Source organism: Equus przewalskii, chromosome 7 (assembly GCF_037783145.1).
Source record: "Equus przewalskii isolate Varuska chromosome 7, EquPr2, whole genome shotgun sequence".
Lineage (NCBI taxonomy): Eukaryota > Metazoa > Chordata > Mammalia > Perissodactyla > Equidae > Equus > Equus przewalskii.
In genome coordinates this window covers 67,648,538-67,673,444 of record NC_091837.1, presented here as the reverse complement: position 1 = coordinate 67,673,444, position 24,907 = coordinate 67,648,538, and the positions used below count along the sequence as shown (strand labels likewise).

At 42.8% G+C, this 24,907-nt stretch overlaps 1 protein-coding gene across 8 annotated transcripts in view; it reads right to left on the bottom strand.

Moving 5' to 3' along the window:
* Positions 1-24,907, bottom strand: part of KATNAL2 (katanin catalytic subunit A1 like 2) — a 78,699-nt gene that overhangs the window by 19,617 nt on the left and 34,175 nt on the right. For 5 of the 8 annotated variants that reach the window (XM_070630104.1, XM_008525215.2, XM_008525217.2 and 2 more), the window contains 10 exons: positions 20,341-20,507; positions 18,828-18,870; positions 14,512-14,629; positions 13,291-13,389; positions 10,988-11,086; positions 10,702-10,779; positions 7,723-7,821; positions 5,577-5,640; positions 5,261-5,379; positions 429-520 (listed from right to left, as the gene is read on the bottom strand). In XM_070630104.1, coding sequence (XP_070486205.1) covers positions 429-520; positions 5,261-5,379; positions 5,577-5,640; positions 7,723-7,821; positions 10,702-10,779; positions 10,988-11,086; positions 13,291-13,389; positions 14,512-14,629; positions 18,828-18,870; positions 20,341-20,507 — 978 coding nt within the window. The remainder of the gene's footprint in view (positions 1-428; positions 521-5,260; positions 5,380-5,576; positions 5,641-7,722; positions 7,822-10,701; positions 10,780-10,987; positions 11,087-13,290; positions 13,390-14,511; positions 14,630-18,827; positions 18,871-20,340; positions 20,508-24,907) is intronic. The other 3 variants (XM_070630103.1, XM_070630105.1, XM_070630102.1) reach the window with 1 other exon arrangement.

The window sequence follows — 24,907 nt, the reverse complement described above, 5'->3', positions numbered from 1 at the left end:
GATGTCACAGAGAACTGGTGGCTTCCCTGACCCCACACACTTTGTCAAGGACTTCCTCTTGGGACCTAGCCCTTTGCAGTCCCGTTCCCCACAGGCAGCACCCCTGGCTCCAGAGGAGGTGGTCACAGGTGGCTATTTTGAGCCGGCAGGACCGTTATGGCAGCCTGGGATCGTGGGGCTGGGTGATCTTCAGGCCTGAGAACCACTCTGTGGGGAAGGGAGGATGACATTTCCTCCGGTTATAAAAACGACTTAAATCAGCTATTCAGTTAACAGGATCTAATTTAAAGACCTTTCCATGTGTCTGCAGAAAATTTGTGGGCTTATTAATAGGCTCATTCTGCTGGTAAATGTCGATGGGCTTCCGACCATCAAACACACTTACAAGAGGGGAGAAGTGATGCCAAAAAAAAACCCCTGTCTGTTACCCGGGAGCCGTGCCTCTCTGACTCATCACCGACTCCAGCTCGTCCAGGAAGATGGTGGAGGGGGCGTGATAGCGGGCAAGTTCAAATAACACCTGGGTGGGAGAAAAGCAACCACATGGTCAAATTCATATACTTACATTAAAGTTCTCAGATGCTCCCAGAGATCAAAAGTTTAGGATGGCTGCAATATTAAGCATTTATGCTGCACTCTGTTATTTCACAATAACTTTGTAATCATTACAATTATTTCTCTCTAGCACCACCCCATGGGGTTGGATGGTCCAATTATTTCCATTTATCATTTGGTAAAATTAGAGCCAGAGAGTAAGTGGTTAGCTCAAGGTTACTAATCATAAGCGGGAAAGCTTAAGACAAAACTCAGTTACCAAGCTTTCAGTGGGTTAGTTAATCCCAGAGACCCCTGCCGATAACATGTTCCATCGGACACAAAAGCCTTGGCATATGTAAAATCATTTGATGATTTTCCCTTAACCTTAGAGACAATGGGAGAGTTATTCTCAAAAGGAGGAATTGTAGGCAAAGGATAGGTTCCAGTCACGAGTACAAGACTAAAGAATTTTGCCCCTCTCTGCTCCCCAAATTACTCCATGGTGTCCCCCCACCACCTCAACACTGCCATTTAATAGGTTCAGGTACTTAAAGGCAATCCCCGATCGAATAAAACGTTCCATTCCAGAATAAAATATTATAGACTGAACAAGAACAGGAAAGCAAGCAGCAAAAGAACAGACATATAAAAACAAAATAAAGAGCTCTAAAGGGAGATGTGGTCGTGATGAAAAGAGTATAAAAAACAAAAGCCTTTTTTTTTTAACGCTGAAACTGATCTCTTGAGCACCATATACAATTCTTCACTGGTTGATCGGAGAAAGCAGGAGAGATTTAGAAAAGGATAGAGGTTCTTTAATAGGCATAGGGGATTTATTCTCCGTGTCACTTAGTGCTAGCAGGGCATCACAGAACAACTAAGAGGGGAAGGGCTCAGGAAAGGCCAGATGGTGGTTTCCACGAGCAGCGGCAGGTTGTCGCTCACAGATCTCCCCGTCGCTGAATGGCGAGGTGCTCACCTTCACCACTGCTCGCGTGTGTGTGGTGCATCCACGCTCATGCTCAAGTATTTCCCTGTACAGAATCCTATTCCATTCGGCCAAGACAATTGGCTCAGCCTAATGAACTGAGAGAACAGTGTCAATGCTGGGACACTCATCACAAATGCCTTTTAGACACAATAGAGATTACCTCATTAGAAGCAGGTACCTTGTCTTCCTTGTCACAAAAAGAAAAGGCCAAATATACCTGATATTAAGGATGATTACAACAGCAGCAATCTACCCAATGAAAAATGGAATATTAGAACTGTACGCTTTTTAAGGAGCTCCCTAAGGTGCAGAGAGACCAAGGGGCGGGACAAGACTAAACATCCAGTTGAAAGAAGAACCACATCTGGGGCCTATGTCTCCATATTGACCATGCCGCTGCTCTTCCCACTGCCAGAGAATGTACAGAATCCTGGGTGAGTGCTCTGGAAGCATTAGTCTAAAATTTTCAAAAGTACTTGGAGGAAGTTAATCATACAATTGGGCAGGGGGGTGTTGAAAGATGTAAGCACCAACAGGTGTGTGCATTTGCTAAAGAGACCACTCAACTATTCAATAGCATCAACTCCTAAGAGGCAAGAACATTAGGAGGGGAGGGGGGACCCAAGGGCTCCCTATAAATAACTCTTTAATTGGAATAGAAAGAGAAACAAATGGTAGGAAAGCTTCTCTGATTTAGGGGAAGGTCCTGAAGGCTTTTCTTTATCTGAAAGCTTCAAAGTCAGGAGCTTGATAGCCTGACCAAGATTTTCCAGGCAAGGATCTTTCCAAGAGCTGAGAAAATTAAGTAATTTCTGAAAGGGTATGAGATGAGATCCTTCAAGGTTAGCGGAGGTTGTTATCCTCTGGAATTATTTCTTTAAACATCCAAAATAAAAATGCATTTCACAGAAAAAAAGAAATATAAATATTTTTTAAACCTGTAAAAAGATGTACAAGTTCAATCAGAATTAAAGAAATGCATATTTGAGCACTGACATATTACTTTCACTATGAGATTGGCAGAGGATTTTAAATTTGGGTACTATGCAGTGTTGGCCAGGGTGTGGGGAGCAAACACACACACCGTTGAGAGAAGTGTAAGCTGGTGCAACCTTGTGGGCAGGCAATTTGACAATCAGTGATTTTCATTCCCTCTGACCCAGCAAGTCTACTTCAAAGAAATTGTCCTACACTATGATATATGCCAAGACGCATGTAGTAAGACTGTTCACTGTAGCTTTGTTCATAACAGCAAGACACTGGAAGCAACCTAAATGTCTACTAAGAAAAGCCTGGTTAAATACGTTTGGGGACACACCCATGCAATGAAAGGCTATGCAAACATATAAAGAATATACTCTGTCTACAATAGTGTGGAATATCCAAGTTATATTGTTAAGTGTGGAAGAAAAAACACAAAGTACGGAAGGGTTTGTGTTGTATGCTTCTACTTGTGTTTAAAAAGAAAATGAGACATAGATTCAGTTGTTGCTGTTAATGTTTTTGTTGTTAGGGCCACGTAGTGGATTCTGACTCCCAGCGACCCCGTGTACAGCAGAGTGGAACCCTGCCCCGTCTTTGTGCCATCCTCTCACCCCCCTGTGCTATATCAGAAAATGCTCCGCTGCTATTCATGGGTTTTCTTGGGCAATTTTTCAGAAGTGGGTGGCCAGGTCCTGCTTCCTCGTCTCTTCGTCAGGAAGCTCCTCTGAAACCTGTCCGCCATGGGTGGCCTTGCTGGTATTTGAAATACCAGTGGTATAACTTTCAGCATCACAGCAACCACCACAATGTGACAACCAACAGAGAGGTGGTGTGGTTCCCTGACCCAGAAATTAAGCCTGGCCGGCAGTGAAAGCACCAAATTTTAACCACTAGCCCACCAGGGGTTCTCTAGATATAGAGAAATGTTTTGGATAGCTACACCAGCAACTGTAGTAGCTGCCTCTGGGGAGAGGGCTCACGGGTCTATATACCCTTTGAACTATTTTTTTTTTCAAAAAGACTAGTTACTTTTTAAATATACTGTAAAGGAAGGGGAGAAATTTCCTCACTCTTAGAATTCTAACAAAATAACACTGAAGCAGAGGAAAACTCCAGTTCAGTAAATTGCTCTCACAGAATAGAGAGTTTTTGTTCAAGGACTTCTCCGGCTATTCAACATGAAACAAGAAATCCACTTAGTTTCAACGTTTATTAAGAATATTCAGAAAATATCTGAATTTGCTCTTCTGTGTGGGTCAGTCCCGTCCAGGGAACATGACGTAACCTTTCTCTGAGCACCTTGCGGTGTCTTGTGTTCATAGCTCTCAACACCACTTGTCACGACAGGAGATGAAGCTACACTGACTCTGCGGGCATCCTGTAGGAGTTTTATTGTTCTTAGCACACAGCTACGGAAGGTTTAAAACAAAAGTCTTCAGGCTGATAAGCATTCTAGTTAGTTGGATTTCAATTAGCTGAAACTAGAATCACATGGAACTCACAAATTTAGGAGCAGTGAAATTCAAGCCCCATCTTTGGACCTGGCACTGAGTCAGCCTCAAGATGAAGAACAAAGAAACAAAAGATGTCACACAGATTTCCACGAATTGCGATCCTGAAGGAGCGATAAGAATTTATAAAAATGTACACATTTGAAACAGCTTGAGAACAATATCGAAGTAATAAGTCCTAGGTTATTTTAGGTAAATCAATCCTTTAAAAATATTCTATTATACCTTCCAAATAAGCCATAATGTTTTTAAAATGAGACATCCGAGGGAATGTATTTTAAGCATAATATTTTCGAGGAATTTCTTTTCAGAAAATATATAGTGTTTATACTCACTTAGTATCGATCACTTATCAGTCATCCTACAGAGTGTAACAGTTTGACAGGGTTTCTGAGAAGGACTCCCCAGCTTACACTGAGGCATAAATCACAGTAGGTGTTCTCATAAGGTGACCGGATGATATAGGAAAATTTTACAATATAAAATACACCGTGGCCTGTGAAGGAGATTTTGTAAAGGTGGAAATGATCTCTTCAGGGAACAAAAAAACCCCTATAGGCTATGGGCCCTGTGGAGGAAAGTGCCACAGGGCATCTGAAAGAATAATGAAGTTTTACGTTTCTAGATTCTTCCTTACAGTATCTAGTTATAAGGACTAGGATACAGTGGTAGCCTCTCAACAAACATTAACTGAATATACTGTATATGCTTAATAATAAATGCTTCTGGAATGAAGGAAAAAATAGGTCATTTTAGGACAATTTTTTCCCAGCTTCCATTCCTAAGTTGCATGAATCAGAAAACAACTGTTAGTTGGGGCCAGCCCAATGGCATAGTAGTTAAATTCCCACACTCTGCTTCGGCAGCCCAGGGTTCACAGGTTTGGATCCCTGGCGTGGACCTACATGATGTTTGTCAACCATGCTGTGGCAGCATCCCACATACAAAACAGAGGAAGATTGGCACAGATGTCAGCTCAGGGCCAATCTTCCTAAAAAAAAAAAAAATTAAAAAACCTGTTAGTCAAATTCCCAAAGGAAGGGAGCACATGTTTTGCTGATGGGACACGATTAATATCTGCATACAGCAGCCAATCCATCTCCCAGCCTTTGGTAATCAAGATCCAGGATAAATTCTAACACATAAATCACTTAAAAACAATTAAGGTCTAACATCATTTTCTACCACTGTATTCTGCTGGAACTTATTCTTAAAAATCCAGATCAAGAATTCCTACCCGAACAAGCTTTTCTGAATCCCCTCTCCATTTGCTGACAATGGTAGATGCAGAAATGTTGAAGAAGGTTGTTTTGCATTCTGTGGCCACAGCTTTGGCCAGTAAAGTCTTTCCCGTACCTAGAGACACAGGCGGATAAATGTGAGCGGCACTTGAATTCCATTCCTCTGCTGACAGGCAGAAGTCAGTCTCACAAGCGACAAAGGAGGTGGTGACTCAGCTCTCACTTGCCCCGACCTGAAGTGAGGACAGACGGGGCGGCCCGTCCTCTGCATACCCACTTAATATCAGGACCCAAACAGGAAGACTCATTTACCTGGAGGGCCGTAGAGCAGCAGTCCTTTCCAGGGAGAAAGAATTCCCGTGAACAGCTGTGGGTACTACAGGTAAAAGGAACAACGATGAGCTTTGGTGTCAGTACGCCAGCCTGCACACCCTTAGCACAGGCCAGCCAGTGATGCTGGCATGGAACAGCACAACACTAAGAGTCAGGTCTTCCTTTTTTAAGGCCACCTGCTTCTATATATATATTATCTATCCCAATTTTACTTTCACACTTGATAGGAATGTGTGGCTTGATTTTTGTGGCTTTTTAAAGGAGCAATTTTTTAAGGAAAAGAAAGGCATATGTAGGTACTCTTCCTCTCCATTACAATGGTTATTTCTTACATACATGGCATCATTTCCCCCAAGAGTTGCATATTCAGAGCATTTGGCAATCTTTCAAATGTCCTAAAGCAGGGACGAACTTTAAGAGGAATGCTGGAACCAATAAATGAAGGTGTATGCACAAAGCACAAAGCTATGGGGAAGCCTGGTTTCGAAGGTGGGAACACTCGCTGCTGAACGCATTGTGAGACCCTGACTCCCACAGGACGTGATGGACTTCAATAAGTCTGTCCTGTTAGTTCAAATTCAAACAATCTGGAGGGTGGGTGGGGTTGGTAGAGAACAAGGGAGAAGGAAAAATAATAATAAAATTATAACCAGCTATTAGTTTCTTGCTGATACTAATGTCAAAATCTCAATGCCATCACATACAGAATTTATAATATCATGGAGATAACACATCAGAGAGTTTCAATGAGATGTTCTATCCTTTCTAGAAGTCTTCAACTGTAGAGCCACATAGAGGAAATGGTGAGTAAATTTCTACTACTTCTGAACACCAGTATAGTTCTTACCCCCATGTTTGAACACAGGAAGAAAGGGGGAAAAGACAATCCAAATTTATTGATTTTGTCTCATTAGAATAGAAGCATCCAAAAATCAAGGGCTCCATGGGCTCTGTGGTAAGAATAAGTAGGTTATTCAATAAAATAAATTTGTAATCCTGACTGAGGGAGATTACGGAAAATGGCCACAAATTATTTGCAGCTCCTTCTACCAAGAGGCACAGCATATTTCTCCACCACTTGAATCTGGGCTTGGCCTTGTGACTTTGGCCAAAGGGACATTAGCAAATATAAGAAGAGATTTGAAAATATAAGACTAGCAAATATGAGAAGTATAAGAAGAGACATGGGAAATGCTCATGGATTAGGACCTGCCCTTTCTTGCATCTGTCTGGGAAGTCTCTGCCACCATGTGGACAAGACTGGGCTTGTCCACTAGAGGATGAGAGGCACTTGGAGAGAGACCTCAGCTGTCCTGTTTGTCCCAGCTTTCCCAGCCTCTCCATCTTTTCCAGCCACCCTGGCTGACGCCCCAGATGTATGAGTGAGCCCAGCCAAGATCACGTGGAAAAGAGATGAGCTGGCCCAGCTGAGCCCAGCCCAAACTGCCTACCCACAGAATCACAAACAAATAAATGATTGTTGTTTTAAGGCACTAAGTTTTGGGATGGTCTGTTATACAGCAAAAGCTATGTGATACACTGACCTTCTCATCATCACATTCGTAAACCAAAGAGGGAGAGTCTTGTTTTTCTGTTTTTCTTGCTGTTTAGTGAGCCACTCTGCACTAAGGCTTGTCGGGAATAAGCAATGAGTGTAACATGCTGGCTCTATCGTCCAGTGCCCTGGGAGGGGCGGTCTAGCCTTTACAACCAGCCAAAAGCAAAGCCCCAGATGATGGGGGCGGGGGGAGGGGAAGAGCTATGGAAACAAAGTGAGAGGCCCTCTCCTACGGGAGGCATTTCTACTATAAGTATATTTTTAGGGAGGCAGGCTTATTTGAACCAATCTATAGTAACTGACAAATCATATATACTACAGAGTCTAGATCTTAAATTATCACTTAGAGCAGACACCTGCCTTGAACCAATATGTAACATGATTTCAAATTACCTAGGATGGACTGGCCTTGGTCCTCCAGTGTTGACAAAGTATTGAGACACAGACAAAAAGTTAACTTGTGGACAGAAAATCATCCTCCCCTTCTCTTCCTGATGGGTACGTGACATACAGCTTGTCCGATGGATAATGAACAGAAACAGCTCCCGAGAGGCTCCCCGTCCTTACCCTTATAGGATACACGACAGCTTCTTTGACTAACTGCTTGGCTGCATCGAGTCCAATAATGTCACTCCACTTTATGTTTGGATTATGGAGATAGATGTCCTGCAATGCACGTTTGATCATTTTGTTAAAACTAATGTTTTCCTCCACAGCTGTAATAAACACAGGAGCAGCAAAAGACTTGACTTACAAAAGGACATAAAGTGCTGGTGATAAAACTTTTCATATTAGATATATGTATATATACACACTGTAATTTGGGGCTAGTTCACTAAAGGGATGCCGTGAAAATATTCAGTGATTTTTCCCTAAAGAAGATATTGATGATATAATATGGTACTTTTAGGGGGAAGAAAAAAAATCTCCTAACAATGGACTGTACCTGCCTTCAGTCAATAGCAAACCAGACTGATTTACGACCCTCATCAGAGGAGCTACAGAACATGCCTTCAAATTACATTAGCTTTTACCGCGAAACATGGTTCCTAGCTGGTGCCTGGCCTCTCTCTCGCTCCTTGATCTCGCAAACACTTTCTTAATTTGTTGCATAAAAGAAATAATGCTCCTCTGAAACCAATTTCTTTTTTTTTCCCTGGTGATCGCTGCCTACTTCCATCAGGAACAATTGCTTCTACGAAATTCAAAGAAGCCAAGAACCAGGCAGAAGTGCAGTTTTCCCGTCTCAGAGTAGAGCCCTGTGGCAACCATCCAGGGTAATCAATTAAGGTAGCTTTTACTGATAACTAATTTACAGTTTCCAAACTTCAATTTCACAAGACGCCTCAGAACAGTCACTCAGGGGCCTTTCTCAGTAGGAGCTGTTTCAGGCAAACTGAAAATCTAGATGCCACATCAAAAAAAGAAAGAAAGAAAGAAAGCCTCCTTTCCAAAGTCATTCTGAGTGACTAGAGAACAATCTGGAAAATATTTTTGTATTTATTTAATTTTTAAATAAGTAATACACGCACACGGTACAAAAATATAAAAATACATTTTTAAAATACTGGTGAGATATTATGCTTCCGCTCCTGTCCCCCATCCTCCCAGGTCCCTCCACCACAGGTGACAATTTCTTTTAGAGAAACTATTTATACAAGTGATTTTGGCAGTGCATAATATGCACGATCCATTCCTGGATGGAATGACAGAGAAAGGACTCAGTCTCCCAAAATCTTGGAGAAACTCAGCCTGTCTTTAAAGGATGGATTTGCGTGCTGGCCCACCAGCCACTCACATTCTTATTACCACACATTCTTAGGAAAAGCTTCACACATAATAGGGATTCATCTCCCTTGGAAGTCAAAGCATCCACAGATGATAGCAGTATTTCTTGCCCTCTTCTAGAGTTGACATTGAGTTCCATATGGTCGTGTTTAATTTCCCGACAGATAGTTCCTCCTTACATCAATCAAAAGTTATCAGTCAGAACTCAATAGGACTGCCTCATGAGATGGGGAGCTCCCCATCACCGTAAGCATTCAAGCAGAGCCTGGAGTTCTATAGAAAGGTTTCCAGATGGAATCATTTCAGGCCACTTCCTCTCTACAACTCTATCATCACTAGTCATGTTATCCTTTTGCAAAAACAGTAATGTAACTATTGACTTTTGTGTGTATAAAAAATATTTTTCTCTGCTCTCTTATGCATCCCAGTGACCACAGCCTGGCTCAATCCCTCAGCCTCTCTCACTGGAGATAACTCCACAGCTGGTCTGCCTATCTCATTTCTTTGACAGTCGCCCACCACACTGTCATTAGAACACGCTATCTAAAAGCACATTGGATCTTTCCACTCTCCCAATGGGCACCTTTCAAAGATGCCCATCTCCTACAGGCTGGTCCCCAGCCCTGGATCCTGTTCACAGAACCCTTACTCAGGAGCCTGGTCTCTCTCTCCCGCCCCCTTTCCCACCACTCCTTGCACCTTACTTGGCTCAGTAGAAACCCTGCACAAGCCATACAATTTCACAGGTACATACACCTCCAGATCACCTCCACTCTCCCTTTTCTACTCTTTGTCACACGGCAGTTTCCTGTGTATCTTCTTCCCTGACACCTTCCCCACCTTTTGGTGCAAAATACTTCTCCTTTATGCTCTCAGAGTGCACCTTGCCCATGGGATGAGAAACTTTTTCGGGCAGTGACTATGTCTGATTCATTCCCCTTTGTGTCTCCAGCCCCCAGCACACCCTTGACACATAATAGGCGTGCAGTAAACAGCTGCTGAACTGAACAGAGAGGCTAGGGAACCCTTCCTTACCTCAGAGTATCTGTGCATTTTGGGGATCATTATAAACATCGTTCTTAGCATGCCTAGGTTTCAGTCTTTCATTAAATATGAGATCTCTGGATATCAGAAAAGTATGTTATAACTCAGGAATCTATTCTATTCCCAAGGAACTTGCCCAAAGTCACTCAGCAAGAAAGAGGAGGATCTAGAAATCAAATCCAGGCCAACCAATCCCAGAGCCTGGGTCGTTAACCATTAGACTGCACTGCCTTTAGAATCTGGGGGAGAGCTTGAAAACTCAGTAGTCTGGATGGTAAGATATTTCCTAGTAATCTTGTGTTTTATGGAAATTTCCAATTATGTGATCATCAGCTCCTGACATCTCTATTTCTAGGCTTTGACTGTTTAAACAAGACGCAGACATGCTCTTTCCTGCCCTAAGAGGCTTCTTTCCTTGACTCTAGGCTCTGCTCTAAAACCTTTCACCTGTCCCTTCCTCTCCAAGGCTTTTTCTCTTTTGGTTTTCTTGGCCTCTATAGTGAGCTGGTGGGCTTTTTATATTGTAATTTTATGATTCTATAATTTATTTATCATGCATTATTGTGCCTCTAAACAATATGAGTGCCTTCGCAAGTGGGGGCACTTTATAAATAAATGATCATATTTATTGTTATTAATAAAAGAAGCAGCCCGCAATGCTCCAGGAGCCCCAATCCGCCTCCGTAAATTTGTGAATTGAATATCAGATCTTACCCGGCTCACCACGGCTGCCAGTTCTCGCATCTCACTGTTCATGCCAATAAATGCACTCAGAGGCTTCAGCAGTCGTTCCTGGGGACGGGAACAGAAAGCCTCACATTACAATATTGCTCCATAATTCAGGGAGAAAAACAGGGCACAGATCTCGGTGACACAAATGGTGGCAGGGTGCTGTGACCTTCCACTTGATCTCAAGGTTTCTCTGGACTCAAAATTATCTTTCTAAAGTCATCTAGATTTTGGCAGTTTGTGAGATGATTGTCACATCTTAGCCACTTACTGAGGGGTCTGGGTTACAGTCGAAGCTGTTGAAGCCGAGCTCGCTGCTTGCTCCTTTGATGGCGTCTGTGAGCAGCCCTCGGAAGTCAATGATGTGGCCCTGAAAGGGAGGGATGGTTATTTACGCCATTGAAACATGAGGGAAGACTACCCTTAATGGCTCAGCTTCATTAAATCAAGACACGTTTATGGACCTTGGTATGCAGGGCAAACTTCAAGTGAAGCTTTAAAAAGAACCTGTACTAATAATGAACAGGATGAGTTCCTCAAGTTGGGGTGTCTAAAAAAGACAAGCTGTAAATAAATTCTTCAGGATGAAGTTGAATTTGAATAAAAATTCACAAGCGTTTTCAGTTCCTGACACATATCATCTGCTTCCGTATATGTCTACTTCCCCCATATTGTCTCGTCCTTTTAAAACACTCCACACACAGGGAGAACTCACTGGCGCAAGAGGAACCCTAGTTCCTATTTAGTGACTATCATGTACACTCACCACTCAGGAGAGTGCCTGGCACAAAATAGGTGTACAAGCTACTTTGTGAGGATTATTTACAATTCTTAGAACACCTCTGCTAGTCGGGCCTGGCATCTTAGTCTCATAGATGTGGAAGTAAGGCCAGAGAAGTTAAGCAATCTGCCCAGGGTCACACAGCTAAATGACTTAAGGCCAAGATTCAAACTCAGATATTTGTCTCCCATACTCCTTCCAATGCCACCTTGTCTCTCCTAGAGGCAGAAGGAAAAAGCAAGAATGTGTGCAAAAACAAGTAACAATAAGAGTAGCCAGCGTTTACTGAGGGTTTCCTACGTGTGAGGCACAGTAAGCACAAAGGCTCTCTATTCACTGTGACATTTACAGTGGGCACTGTGATTGTTTCCATTTTACAGATGAGAGAAATGAGGCTCAGAGAGATTAAACAACTTGCTCAAGGCTACACAGCTGGAAAGGCCTGAGCCGGGGTTTGAACCCAGGTAGGTGGACTCCAAAGCCGGTGCCTTTAAGAGCAACACCCCTCCTGAATTTGTAGGGGACTTGAGAACCCCGAAGCCAGGGCCCCTAACAAGGCAATGACAGACTCCTTGTGGAGATGGGCCCCTGGCTGTACACCCTCATTCATCTGACGAACATTTGAAATGCTAGAGAGAAAACGGCCTACATTTTACTCTGAGGACATTTCTGCTGGAAAGAGAATTGATAGCCAGGCTCTTTCAAAGGTTAAGTGCTGGGTTAAAAAGTCCCTTCCTTGTGACCTGATCAGAAGCATCCATTCTTATCAACCTGAGACCTTCATGAGAGAAACTTAAGCCACAAATTGCTAGGCAGAAAAGTGACTGAAAACATGGCGAAAGTAGTGAAGGTGAACAGGAAAATAATTCTCCATGGGAGACACTGATTCAAATAGCATCATCTACAGCAATTACATATAACTGAGGCCCTTAAAGGAGCCAGTTCGGGCTAGCAAGGCAGCTCCCCTTGATTTCCAGGGAGATGCTCTCAGTTCCCCTCCAAACACACACACCCAGAGTTTGGTTTGCCCGAGAAGAGCTGGCCAGAGCTAAGTCAGCGGTCCTCTGCTTTGAGAACTTGATCAAAGAAAGAAAGAAGACTCTCAAAGAAGCACAACTTTGGAGGTTACAATCAAGAGAATATGTTGGTGTGGGTGCCGCTGTTCATTCCAAATGACATGTTTTAACTACTTTTTGCCTACATCCACCCAATCGGCATCTTTCCTGTTTGAAAAACTATTTTTTTACAAATCAGGACATAAGGTTCATTATGAAAGGGGTAAAAATATCTATGAAGGATGAGATCAATCTTCTATCTATTGAAGTTTCATGGTTCATGTGAAATTATGTTTAAGCCTGGAGACTTACCTCCAAGGAGAAAGGTGACCACACTTATCAACTGCCACCAACGGGGCAGAAAAGAATGAGTATGAGGCCATGACTCCCTAATTAATGCAGAACAGTCACGCCAATGTTGATTCATTTAATCACAGAATTTTCAAGCTGAAAGGGACATTAGAAGCCATCCCTTCTAAACCCCTCAATTGCAAATGGGGAAATTGAGCTCCTTCGAGAAGCGGCATTCCTTCAAGTCCCTCCATCCAGAAAGGAGATTCAAACCAGAACCCGGGGTTCTCATCCTCATCCAGTGCTCTTCCCAGTTCACCTCATAGCCACCCTTTGATCATGACTTATTAACTCTTCTGTTTGACAAAAATAACACTTTTTAATTTTCATTTTTAAAAAGAAAAATGTATCTCCCCTTCCAGTGTCGGGTTCGTGAGTCCAACGTACTTTTTGCGGGCGGACGCTGTCTTCGCCGCCACCTCTGTTGATTCCTGATATACTTAAGCCAAAGTCAGCACTCACTACGTGGGTGTTATTGTCAACCTCCTGAAGAAAGAGGAAGACAGTGAGAAGTTAGCTGCAGAAAGCAACTTAGAGATGCTGGTTGTAACTGCCTATTCCGTCACCCCAAATCAACTGCTGTAACTGGGGAACCCCACACATAATTTGGCCACTTCTGTGCAGACCCAACAAGATGAACTAACTATCTGCCTGGACCGTGTGGAAGGAGCTGTCCCTGGAATCCTTGCGCTCCGAACAGCTTTTCCAGCGGAGGAAACAGCTGTGCCTTAACCCATCCCCACTCGCTGGCTTGTCTTTCTCCTGTGACAGAGGTGTTTGTGGCCAGGAGTGGCTGAGTTTGCAGAAGCAGCAGTGTCAACCAGCCTCCTGTGGGACTCGTCTCCCTTCCATTGAGTCAGACTGCAACCGCCAGAACCATACAACCTCCATGAGGGTGAGAGGTTCTTTTTGACTAATTGAGTTTCGTGGTTCTTGCTTTCTAACGACATCTTTCACGTTCATTCTTTCCATTCTTTTTCACAATTTCCATTGGTTCTCTTTCCTTTGAAAGCTGGTATGTTTTGTCCTAAACCAGAAGGTTCTCGCATCTCCTGGATCTCCTGAGTCAGGAGCCATCGGTTTCACCGCCTGCTGGGCTCTCTCCTCTTGCTGCTCATCTCCTCCCCCAGAAAGTCCAGTGTGGAGGTCTGGAGTGGCGATCAACCAGGAGTGCGTTGGAGAAACCCAACAGGAGACTCTGAGGCCCAGCCACACTCAACACTACCCCTGGCCTACTCTTAGGAACCCAGGGATATGCTTCAGGACGGGAAGACCTGCCGCCTAGAATTACCTCCAATGGGCAGAGCAAGCTCTACAGCCGCCAGGCACTCCTGCTCTCACTGGGCCCAGCCACCCCTCGAGGCCCGCCACCCAGCGCTCAGACCAGGGAAGGGTTCTGGGGGGAAAGGAGGCCTCTTGCTCAAATTAAGAAACAAGAAAGCCTAGGGATTTGCCTGTGGTTTTAATCCAGCATACAGGAAGAAATCTATAATCTGCCAAAATTACACAACAATTTGAAAACATGGTCCTCAAAAAATAAATAAATGTTCTTGGGGCTATTTCTCAGCCACCTGTGATTTTACCGACGCCAAGCAAAGCCATCCCAACCTGCTTAGGATGCTCCTTATGGAGGGTCTTGGTGTCCCCTGGCTTCCCCACTGAGCTTTTGGACCGAGGCCTCTGCTGATTGATCCTGGGAAGATTTTGACAGCTGTCACTCATCACCCTAGGGAAAGGAACAAAGACCTTGGAGGAAATTATTGTAACCACTTAATTTGAGGTAACTGAACAACTTGTGTCGCACACTTAAAGAAAGTTCTGGAAACATATGCAGATGCACCACAATAGGGTCATTCTATCTGCACCATCCTCCCACCCTGTCCATCCTGGCGCTGACTCCCTCCAGTCTACCCACTGGGTTCTTCCAGACTAGAGGGTCCACCTCCTCCTGGAGCCCCCAACTCTCCCTCTTCATTTCCCCTTCACACCACACGGCTCCAGCCCTTCTGCAAAGAGCTCTCTGTCCCCAAGAAGACATTCTTTACAAGCATTCTCCCATTGTTTCTTCTCACCTTCCTTAAAGAGCAGCTCGCAGGCCAAGGGGAAGGTATGAGGGAGGAAGGAGTCCTGCTCCAATTAAGAAACATTAGAAAACCTAGGGATTGGTCCGGAAGTTTAATCCAGGTGTCCCTGCCTACTTAAAATACCTCTCATCATGCCACATATGATCGACATCAAGGGGGGCTTGGGGAAAAAAAGCAAACCTTACCTCATCTCCGTTGTCACAGATTATTCATATTAACAAAAAAAATTTTCATCAAATATTGTTCACTTCAGGCAAAACAAATTGAGGGAGCTGGAAGTCAGCATAGTTGCTAACTCTGGTGGAGATGGGGAGTATTGACTGGGAAGGGAGTGGCGGTGGGGTTTCAGGAGTATATGTGCATTGTATATATGTTATACATCAATACAAATGTAAAATAAACGTGTTCACGACATCCTCATAAGTAGACATACAATTCAATAATGGAATGTTTTTAGATAGGAGATGACATCCAGAGAGTGACAGGACCTGCTTGGGGGGCAGAACATGAACTCCCACATCATCAATTGTTTGGTTCTCTCAGTTCTTTTGTCCTAACATTTGCAGGAGGTTTGCTAGACTTATTTCTCCCCACATTCTAAGTAGGCTCAGAGGGCTGCTATTTCAACTCCATTTCTTTGTGGGAAAGAAAAAGTTTGTTCGTGTCTAATATAAACACATAGCTATTTGGCCAGAAAGACGATCCACACCAACAATACCACAAATGTCTGCACGTGGTGACCCCTGTTTTGGGCCCACTGGGGTGAGTGTCCTAAGAGTGGACAACTAACACTTTCTCAGGGCATCTGTTTTTCATCTGTAAACTGGGGATAAGAATGTCTGTCCCTCAGGCCTTTTGCTGACAAAAAAATGAAATAACTACAAAATGAATACCAAGCATTTTACAAGGACAAACCCTTATGAATAGCATTGTTTTACATGAAGTGATGTTAAGGGCCAGCCCCGTGGCTGAGTGGTTCAGTTTGCACGCTCCACTTCGGCGGCCTGGGGTTCTCAGGTTTGGATCCTGGGCACAGACCCTCACACTGCTCATCAAGCCATGCTGTGGCAGCGTCCACATAGAAGAACTAGAAGGACTTACAACTAGGATGTACAACTAGGTACTAGGCCTTTGGGGAGAAAAAAGACAAAGATTGGCAACAGGTGTTAGCTCAGGGCCAATCTTTAAAAGAAAAAGAAGAAAAGAAATGGAGTGAGGTTATATATTGCTAAATTTTCCTCTATGTCCTTGTGGGGCTGGCAGGGAATAAGGACTCTATTTTCCCACTTTGATTTCCCATTGGAAGCAACTAATAAAAAGATTTGCTTTAACATGACCAAAGATAAGTGCACTAATGTGTAAAGCAATGCAATTAATTTCCAGTCAGCTCTAATGATTGTAAATGTAATGACTGTAATGTAAATGATTTTTCCTAATATGGAACCAAGTTCACCCTGTTTTAACTGTAGTCACCAGTCCTAGATGTGCCCTGTGGAATTCTGCAAAGAAGGCCCCATCCCCCTTTAGCTCTTTTTTTCTTTCCTGCCCAAAGCCCCAGTGCAAGGTTGCACATCCCAGCTGCAAGTTGTTCCAGCAGCTCCATGTAAGCCACCACCACAGCATGGTAACCATCAGACGGGTGACATGGTTCCATGATCAAGAAGTGAACCTAGGCCGCCGAAGTGATGAGCATGGAACTTTAACCACCAGGCCATCAGGGCTGGCTCAACTCATCTCCCTTCAGAGAGTGAAGGCCCCTATTACATTGTTCCAACCACACACACCCCCACCCCCCAACCCTAAGTCTTCTGTTCTTCAAGCTAAGCATCTCCGGTTGCTCCACTCATTCCTAAGGTACTGGCTCCCAGATTCTTCCTCATCCTGGTCACCTTCCCTTTGTCCACTGTCTTCTGACCAATAGAGTCACCTCCTTCTTTCTATTGATAAGACACGAGACCACATCAGCAATCACATCACATTGTTGACTCTCATTGCATCTGCAATTAACTCTAATTTCTAAATCTCTGATTTTGTAATGGGGGAGCATTTGTTGTGAATCTGGTTAGAGCTTAAACCTTGTTTCATTAAATTTCATCTTGTTATTTTGGGCCCATCTCCCAAACTGTCAAGATCTTTTGGCACCTTAATTCTGTCACCCATCACATTAAATAACCTTTCCTCCTTTGGGTCATCTGCAAATCTGTAAACTGTGAGCTTGCTCTCTGGTGTGGGATGCAAGAATTATGAAAAGGCACTTTCATTTGCTAATAGCCAGTCTCATGACACAACCTCTCATCTCAATAACTATCTTTGAGGGTAAAATTATAAACAAACACCATTCATTATTTTCCTAGTTATCCTTCCTGACTCCAACCACTTGCTTTCCAACCTTTATGCCTGCCATGTGCAAACATCTACTCAGAGAGGAGCTGAGGAAAGCCCAGCTGTTGCACAGGCTCCATCTGCAAAGGGAAGCAAAGCCGTCCAGGGACCTTCGCTCACAGAACGGCTCTGCCGGGTGAGAAACGCTGAGGAAATTCCAGGCGTGAATGCACGGCTGAAAAATACTCAGAACCCAAATGCGTTCCAAAGCTGGCCTCTTAAAATGCTCCTCACTGTTTCTATTCACAAGTAGTTATCATTTATTACCAGAGTTTGACTAGTTTTATGGAAACTATAAATAAAAAAATAGCACTCTGGTCAAAACAATAAAACTGTTCCTAAAGAACAGCACAAAGCACAGGGAGCCTGGGGCAGAGCATTACTGTGTGTGTGATCATGAAGCATGCATGGGCTCCACGACTACTTCATAAACGATTCCAGATGGCATCGCTTATAAAAGGTGACGTGCCTCTGCCCCTTCCTTCTTAGGCTGCAGACACAGGACTGGAGTCGCAAGAGCAGGGAACTTATCAGGGCCGCAGAATTCACCACACCTCTTGAGGACCTGATGAGTTGCTTATGCCCACAATCTAAGTTTTCTTCTTTCAATTACATTGTAAGATTTTTAAAAATTTTGTTTACTGATTGAAGGGTTGTGTGGCCCCTACTGGAACCCCACTTTAACTTTCCCCTGAGGTTTGGGCTTTATTATAATAGCAAAAATCCACAGGCTTGATGCCCCAGAGCTGTGCCATCCTCGGCAACAGCGCCCTTGCATTCTTGATCATTTCTGAACAGGCTCTGACAATAGAGCTGTTGGTCGGGAGCAGGAAGAGAGAAATGGGGAGGACACTGAGGCAAGAATGGGGAGGCTTGTGTCTACCCAGAATGGTCAGGAGACAGAAGGGCTCCAATCAGATGCTACAAGTCCCAAAGGAGATTTGGATTTGAGAAGCTGGAGAAAGGAATATAAGATGAGCATGAGAAAGGGAGGGGAAAACAAACACCCGATTCTCCTTAGACAATCGGAACATGTGATTTGGGAGTGCACAAAGAAATGACAGGTATGATTTAAAAAGGGAACACAATACTTCTTGGGCGTGCACTATGTGCTTGGAACTCGTTATGTGTCAGAAACTTGTTCCAAGCTTATAAGTAGCAAAGCCAGGAATTGACCCTGGGTCTTTTAATCTCTTAAGTCCATACTTTTCATACCACACAGCTTAGAAAGACAGAGCATCACTGGATAAAATTATTTGTGGCAAAACCAGGAGAACCAACAGACTCTGGCCCGTCTGTAATATGAGAGGAACCCATGACTGGGCCCACCAAGGTCACATGACCGCAATCTGGTATTGCTGGTAGACAGTCACAGGGCTGCACTGGAGAATCTTCTGGAAAGGGATCCCATAAATTCCCGGAGCTGAGTTGGTCAAGTTGAGTTACTATTCACTTTACCTTCTGGTCTTTCCTCCACTTCTTTGTGGCAAATTATTTTCTGCTGTAGCAAAACAAATATTGGGAGAAAAGGAAAGAATTTGATTTTTAAGAGGAAGTGATTTTTCGATTAGCAGACATTTGGTCCTGCCCAAAACTTCCATAAGATATTTGGTAGATGCCAAAAGGTCCTGACATTTGGTCCTGTCCAAAATGTCCATGAGCATATTTGGCCCATGCCAAATGATTTTAGACAGGACCAAATATCGAGGACCTTTTGGCGTGAGCCAAATGTCTCCATGGGCGTTTTGGAGAAGACCAAATATTAAGGACCTTTTGGTTTGGACCCAATGACTTATGAGCATTTTGGACAGGACCTTATGAGCGTTTCCTACAGGGCCCCAAAGGCCTCAGATATTAAACATGTTGGAGACTATGGACCTAGTGGCAACTCCAATGTGGGCTAGCTTTATAATTACCATTTCATTAAGTTTTCATAAACTTGACACCATTTTGCTATGATCTGTGGGACAACAGGGTGATTGCATGAGTCTGGCAGAGAACATTTATCAGTCATACTCTGCCAGTTTACCTTAAAATAAAGACATTATATCCAATATCCCAGGAGAATGTGGTTCTAGAAATGTGCAATCTAGAAATCAGATCATGTCAGTAATAGTCCTGGTGGCCCAATGGTTAGGATTCAGTGCTTTCTCTACCAACACCTGGATGCAAAAACCAGCCAAGGATGCCAAGCTCTGAATCCTGCGTTGAAAGGGAGCTCAGATAAAATACTTCTTTCTCAGAGCCCTTCCAGCTCTGAGATTCGGCCCTGGCTATTTTTAATTGATGTTCCTCTTGGTTTCCTGGTCCCCACATGAAATGTTAAAGTCTGTGGCTTAACAAGTGCCTTGTAAACAGGACAATGATCTCCCTTGGTTTATAATTACTTCCCCCACTTACAGACTTCTAAGTCAATGTTACTACAAAACATAGGGCCCTCACTTTAGATCTTTCCTCCAGCCAGCCTCCTTGACTGCTAACCTATACTGGGTCTTTGCATTATATTGATCATTATCTGGATTGATGGCTTTCAGAAGCATTTCATTATCTATACATGAGCTATTAGCTTCACCAATACTCATTTTCATGTTGTTTTCAAGATAGATAATAGGTCTTCCTAGCAAGAAAAAAGTCTTCTGTCATTTATCCTCTTCTAACAGCTCTTTCCACCTCTAAAGAAATGAAAGTAATGTCGTTCTTCTAAAAAGTACCTGTGATATACTGGGGTTTTGCTTTCATTGCCCTAAAACACACATTCCTCAAATAAATGCCAACATGAATAAAGGGACGTCAATGTCCAGAAGATCATGTTTAAATTGTCTGCACTGGATCTAAGAGAAGCCAAATAATCTTCCTGGTCTACTCTTTCAGTGCAGGACAGGGGGGCACCATCTATCTGGGAATAAAATGAGGAAGAAACACTAATCTTAAAGACGAGATAGAGCCTAATTTCTAGAAAATAGCCAAATACCTGGGTCTGATGCCTTTTTGACAATTTTTGGGTATTTCTGGAATTTTACAAAGTAATAGCTCTCGTATTCCATCAGAATAGTTTCAAGATCAACGTTGTCACAGACTTCAAAGCGTCGTAAGCCCAGTTTAGTTTCTTGCTCCAAAGCATTGGCTGTATCAATATATCTGACCGTTTCACAAAAGAAAAAAAACAAGAAAATTAACTGGGTAAAAAGAATAAAGGCTAACAGCATTAAAAATCCAAAGAGATTCAATACAAAGTGTATGCTTATATTAAATAGTACATTAGATGAAAACTAAAATACGTGAGGTTTGCCTGTAGAGTAAGGAGCCCATATACATCAAATGTAGCCAAACATTGTCTTTCAAAGAGGTTGCCTCTGGAAGCTACATATTTATTCCAATGACATCATGATTGTTCAAAATGTTTTGGGGAGTAATTAAAAGTCAAATAAGTAAATCAAAGAAGAAGTCTTGTGATTTACCTTTGCCCATTAGTAACCAAAAATGAGTATTTGCCCAACTTGATTACCTCTTTATTTACCAGGATTCATTTTAGGTAACATTTGGCAACTGCTAAAACCCAAATTCAACCCCAAAATGTATGATTTACCACCACTGAGGTGGTGGAAATTCAAAAGTGAGGCAATTCAAAAGAATATATCATAAGCTCTGAAGGAAATTCCAAAAATATTTTGGTCAACATCATCGAGGAAGTTTAGCCTAAGAAGACATCATCCACCTGGGTGTATTATTTCTGGTAATCTTTTCATCAGTCACACATTACACTACCAGGTGCCTCTGTACGTAAGTAGTGTTTTCACCGTGGGTTCTTCGCTGTCATTTTCAACTTATTTGTTCGTAAAGACTGTCCTACTTAAGTGAGCTTAGCGATAAAAGCAGAGGCCTTCTCTCACAGTCCTCTGAAAGTGGAAAGACTCTCCAGGTCTTAATCCTGGTTCTTAACTTCTTTTTAAAATCAAGGACTCTCTCCTGAGAAATGTGCACATGCGCCAATATGTACAAATTAGCACACAATTTCAGGGGCTCATCCAAGTATCTCAGATTAAGAATTCCTGCTGCAGGTCGGATTTCTATCTGTTTGATTTGAATCTTGGGAAGATAGAAGGAGAAAACCTTTTTTTTTTTTTATGGTGCTCTCTTCCCTGGCCCAGATTCAGGCCAGTTGGAAGATTGAACTTTCTTAAAAGAGGTTTCTTAAAAGAGATTATGTCCAACGACCTTGCTAATTTTAAAGAATTTGCAAACGTCAATGAACTGTAGTCAGTCAGCTTCTGTACTTATTGATGGCTCATTAGGCTTCTGCATTAAGTCTTAATCCCCATTTTACAGAGAGAAAAACTAAATCCATTTTTTTATTAATAATTTGTGTTTAGCATGAAGTAATACATGCTCACTTAAGAAAAAATTAAAAAATACCCATAAGTCAAAAGAAATTCAACCAGTCAGAGATAATGACTATCAACATTTTCTCTATTTTTCCAAGCACTTTTCAATGACTAAACACACATAGACTTACATATCTGCACTGGTAAAGCAGGAAAAAAAAAATGACGGAAGATGGGAACACACACTATTACTTGTGGTCTTTACTGACATCACATTATATTCTGAACTCTTTCCAGGATCACGGAGTTTTCACTTAAACAAAAATTACAAGAATAGGTGATGGCAGGCCCCGTATTTCCTAAACTAATTGATCTGGGGAATAAGCATAGATTGCTTCTGTACGTTTCTGTTACCCTGTTTGAGCTTGAATGAGGTCTGAACTTGAGAGGCTTGGCAAGAGCAGCCGCTAGAGGTTCTTAACCAACAGACAGGACAGGACTCCAGGAAGAGGAGCGAGCAGTAATGAGCAGAGCACGGCAGGAGATGGGAAAGCTCTTAACAAGCACTCAGGCCAGAGAGATGCACCTGTAGTCTTACAAGAGCCAGCATCCATGACCATCCACTGTCTGATTTTACCAACTCTCCCCCACGCATCCAAACTCTGCTCTTTATGTTTCCCTAACTGTCCGCTCATGCCACACCCCTTCTCTCTCTGCCCCTGCCTAGAATGTCCTCGTCCATCACATCTGTCTATCCACATTCTACACATCTTTCAAGACCAGCTCACATCGCCTTCTCTACAAAGCTTTCTCTAATTGTTTATTCCAATCCACAATCATCTATCTTCTTTGCTAAATTCTTAGTATTTTGCTAAAGGCGGTCTATTTTTCTGCCACTGATATGTCCTTAAAAACACCCATAGTTCGCTTTTCATCTTGATAACTCACTCCTAAGTCCCTTTCCCAGCAGGTCTCAGGAAAATGCAACTCTAGCAGAATTCACATTGACTCGAGATGCAAGGGGCCATCTTGTGGCAGAAAGGGGAAATGCATGCTTTGTAAACACGCAGTAAGCTCTCCAGGCCGCAACAGCACCTGCAGGAGAAGGGATAGCTAGTCTGACTTTTGTTTTTCTGGCTTTTTGTTTTTACAGTTCTACTTTCTGATCGAGTTTCTGGAATACAAAATATATTACAATAAAAATCAAGAATTATCTGTGTAAACGACTGTGCCTTGCTTTCTAATTATTCTACCCATCTACATGCCAGTAAGTTCCTCAGTGGCTATTCAAACGACATGTACTGAGCATCTATTAACACTATGCTTACAGTCCTGGGCTCTTGTAAGATGAGTTCAAGTTTTATAAGAGTCGATTAATCTATGAAGGCAACATTTCTCAAAGTTTTCCATGGAAAACTAGTCCCTAAAGATGGCCTGTGAAAAAATGTGTTCCTTGTTCAAACTGGTTTGCAAAACCCTGAATACTGTGACATTAGCACAGATGTTCCCATTGCACATTAGTCAAGCAGATGATCTGAGAAGTCCTGAAATAAGGGAATCTGTTTAACTTAGTTTTACCCAATGTTTGCCAAGCTTATTTGATCACAAAACTCTCTTAACGTAACATCTATTAACATTCTGCAGAACCACTGTTCCACACACTTAGAAAACACAGCCTTGAGGTGTCTTAGCCCAGGATTATTTTAATGGAGCTGAGATTTAATAAAAAGATAAAGCAAAATGGGCCAAACCCACATTCCAGTTGCTTTAAGTTCTTTGATGAACCAGGTTCGGTATTAAAAGCGTAAAATCCAAATTCCACATCCTCCATAGTAAAATGAGCAAGTGCTCATACGTGCTTACCTTGTGTCAGGCACTATACTAAGCATGTCACATATTTAGTTCTCATACTAACAGCATCTACCTGATACTTGAACACCACCTCCCATTACTCCATTTTATAGGCAAGGGAACTGAGGAAAAAAGAGAATAAGTAACTTGCCCACGGTCACTGGTTACCAAGGAGTAGAGTGGGCATTTGAACCAAGGCAGTCTGCCTCCCAAGACCATGTGCCTATCCAGGAAGCCCTTCCTACCAGGCTAACCCACCAGCCCTTATCTCAAAGCAGACACCTGGCACCATGCTGCCCTTGGAACTGCTTTCCATAGATGGGTGGTGAATGGTGAGGAACAACCCACCGCCTGGCTCATCAATTTCAAGAACATCCCCTTATTCCAGATGGAGAAACAGAGGCACAGAGAGGACCAAATTCAGCCTTGTTCTGCTTGGGCTCTCGCTTCTACCCCACTTCTGTGTGTGGACACAGAGATTTAGCAGTTGAGCATCAGTTGACTGGTCTGCCTGCTAACCGTCTGAGAGGAAGCACTCATTTCTCTAGTCTGAGACTGGTGGTGACGAGGAAAGAATGAGTTGTTTACTATTTAAGTGAAATTTAAATCCCCAACACTGAAAAGAGAAGTGTTTGATAGAACTGTGTGTTTCAAAGTAAGCGGACTGAGAAATGTTTTTATGTTAAAGATGGTGCAGCCCATCGCATTTATAGTGGGGAAAAAAGCCATTTCCAAAACTGTGATATTGAAGTGTTATGAGAAAGGCCACATTTTGTAATTAAAGATCTTACATGATCAGTCAGGGGGAGAAAATAAATCAGGTTACTCACTAACAAAGTTTGCTCAAAGGTGCAGTGTTATAATTAGTCCCCAAAACGCATGCATCCGAAATTTTGGCGAAAAACTCAAATCCTTTAATGACTTGAGTAATAAAAGAATGCTTAAGTACAGTTGCAGAGATTTCATTTTCTGACTTTAAAACGCCATATTTAAAAGAATTAAAAACCTCAAGAAATATGGCCCACCCACATTTTGATCTTCCTGAGGTGATCCTCAGAGAAAATCAGATCTTCCACGTTGGAGCAAAGGAACAGGACCCTAGAAGGCTTCTGGAGGGAGACAGGCCTAGAAAGTGCCCCCACTTAGAGCCAGCTGACTTTTAGTGAGCTCCTTGACTCCCCTAAGTCTCAGTTTCTTCAAGTGTAAAATGGGGACCTTAATACTTCCCATAAAATTTAAAAGTTCCTCAAGGTCTCTCGAATGCTCATTCCCCTGGAGAGGGAGATAGGTTTATTTAAAACGGCTGTTGCTGGCTGGTTCCGAGAAACAACGATGAACTCTCGCTTCCCTCTCAGCTGCCTCGGC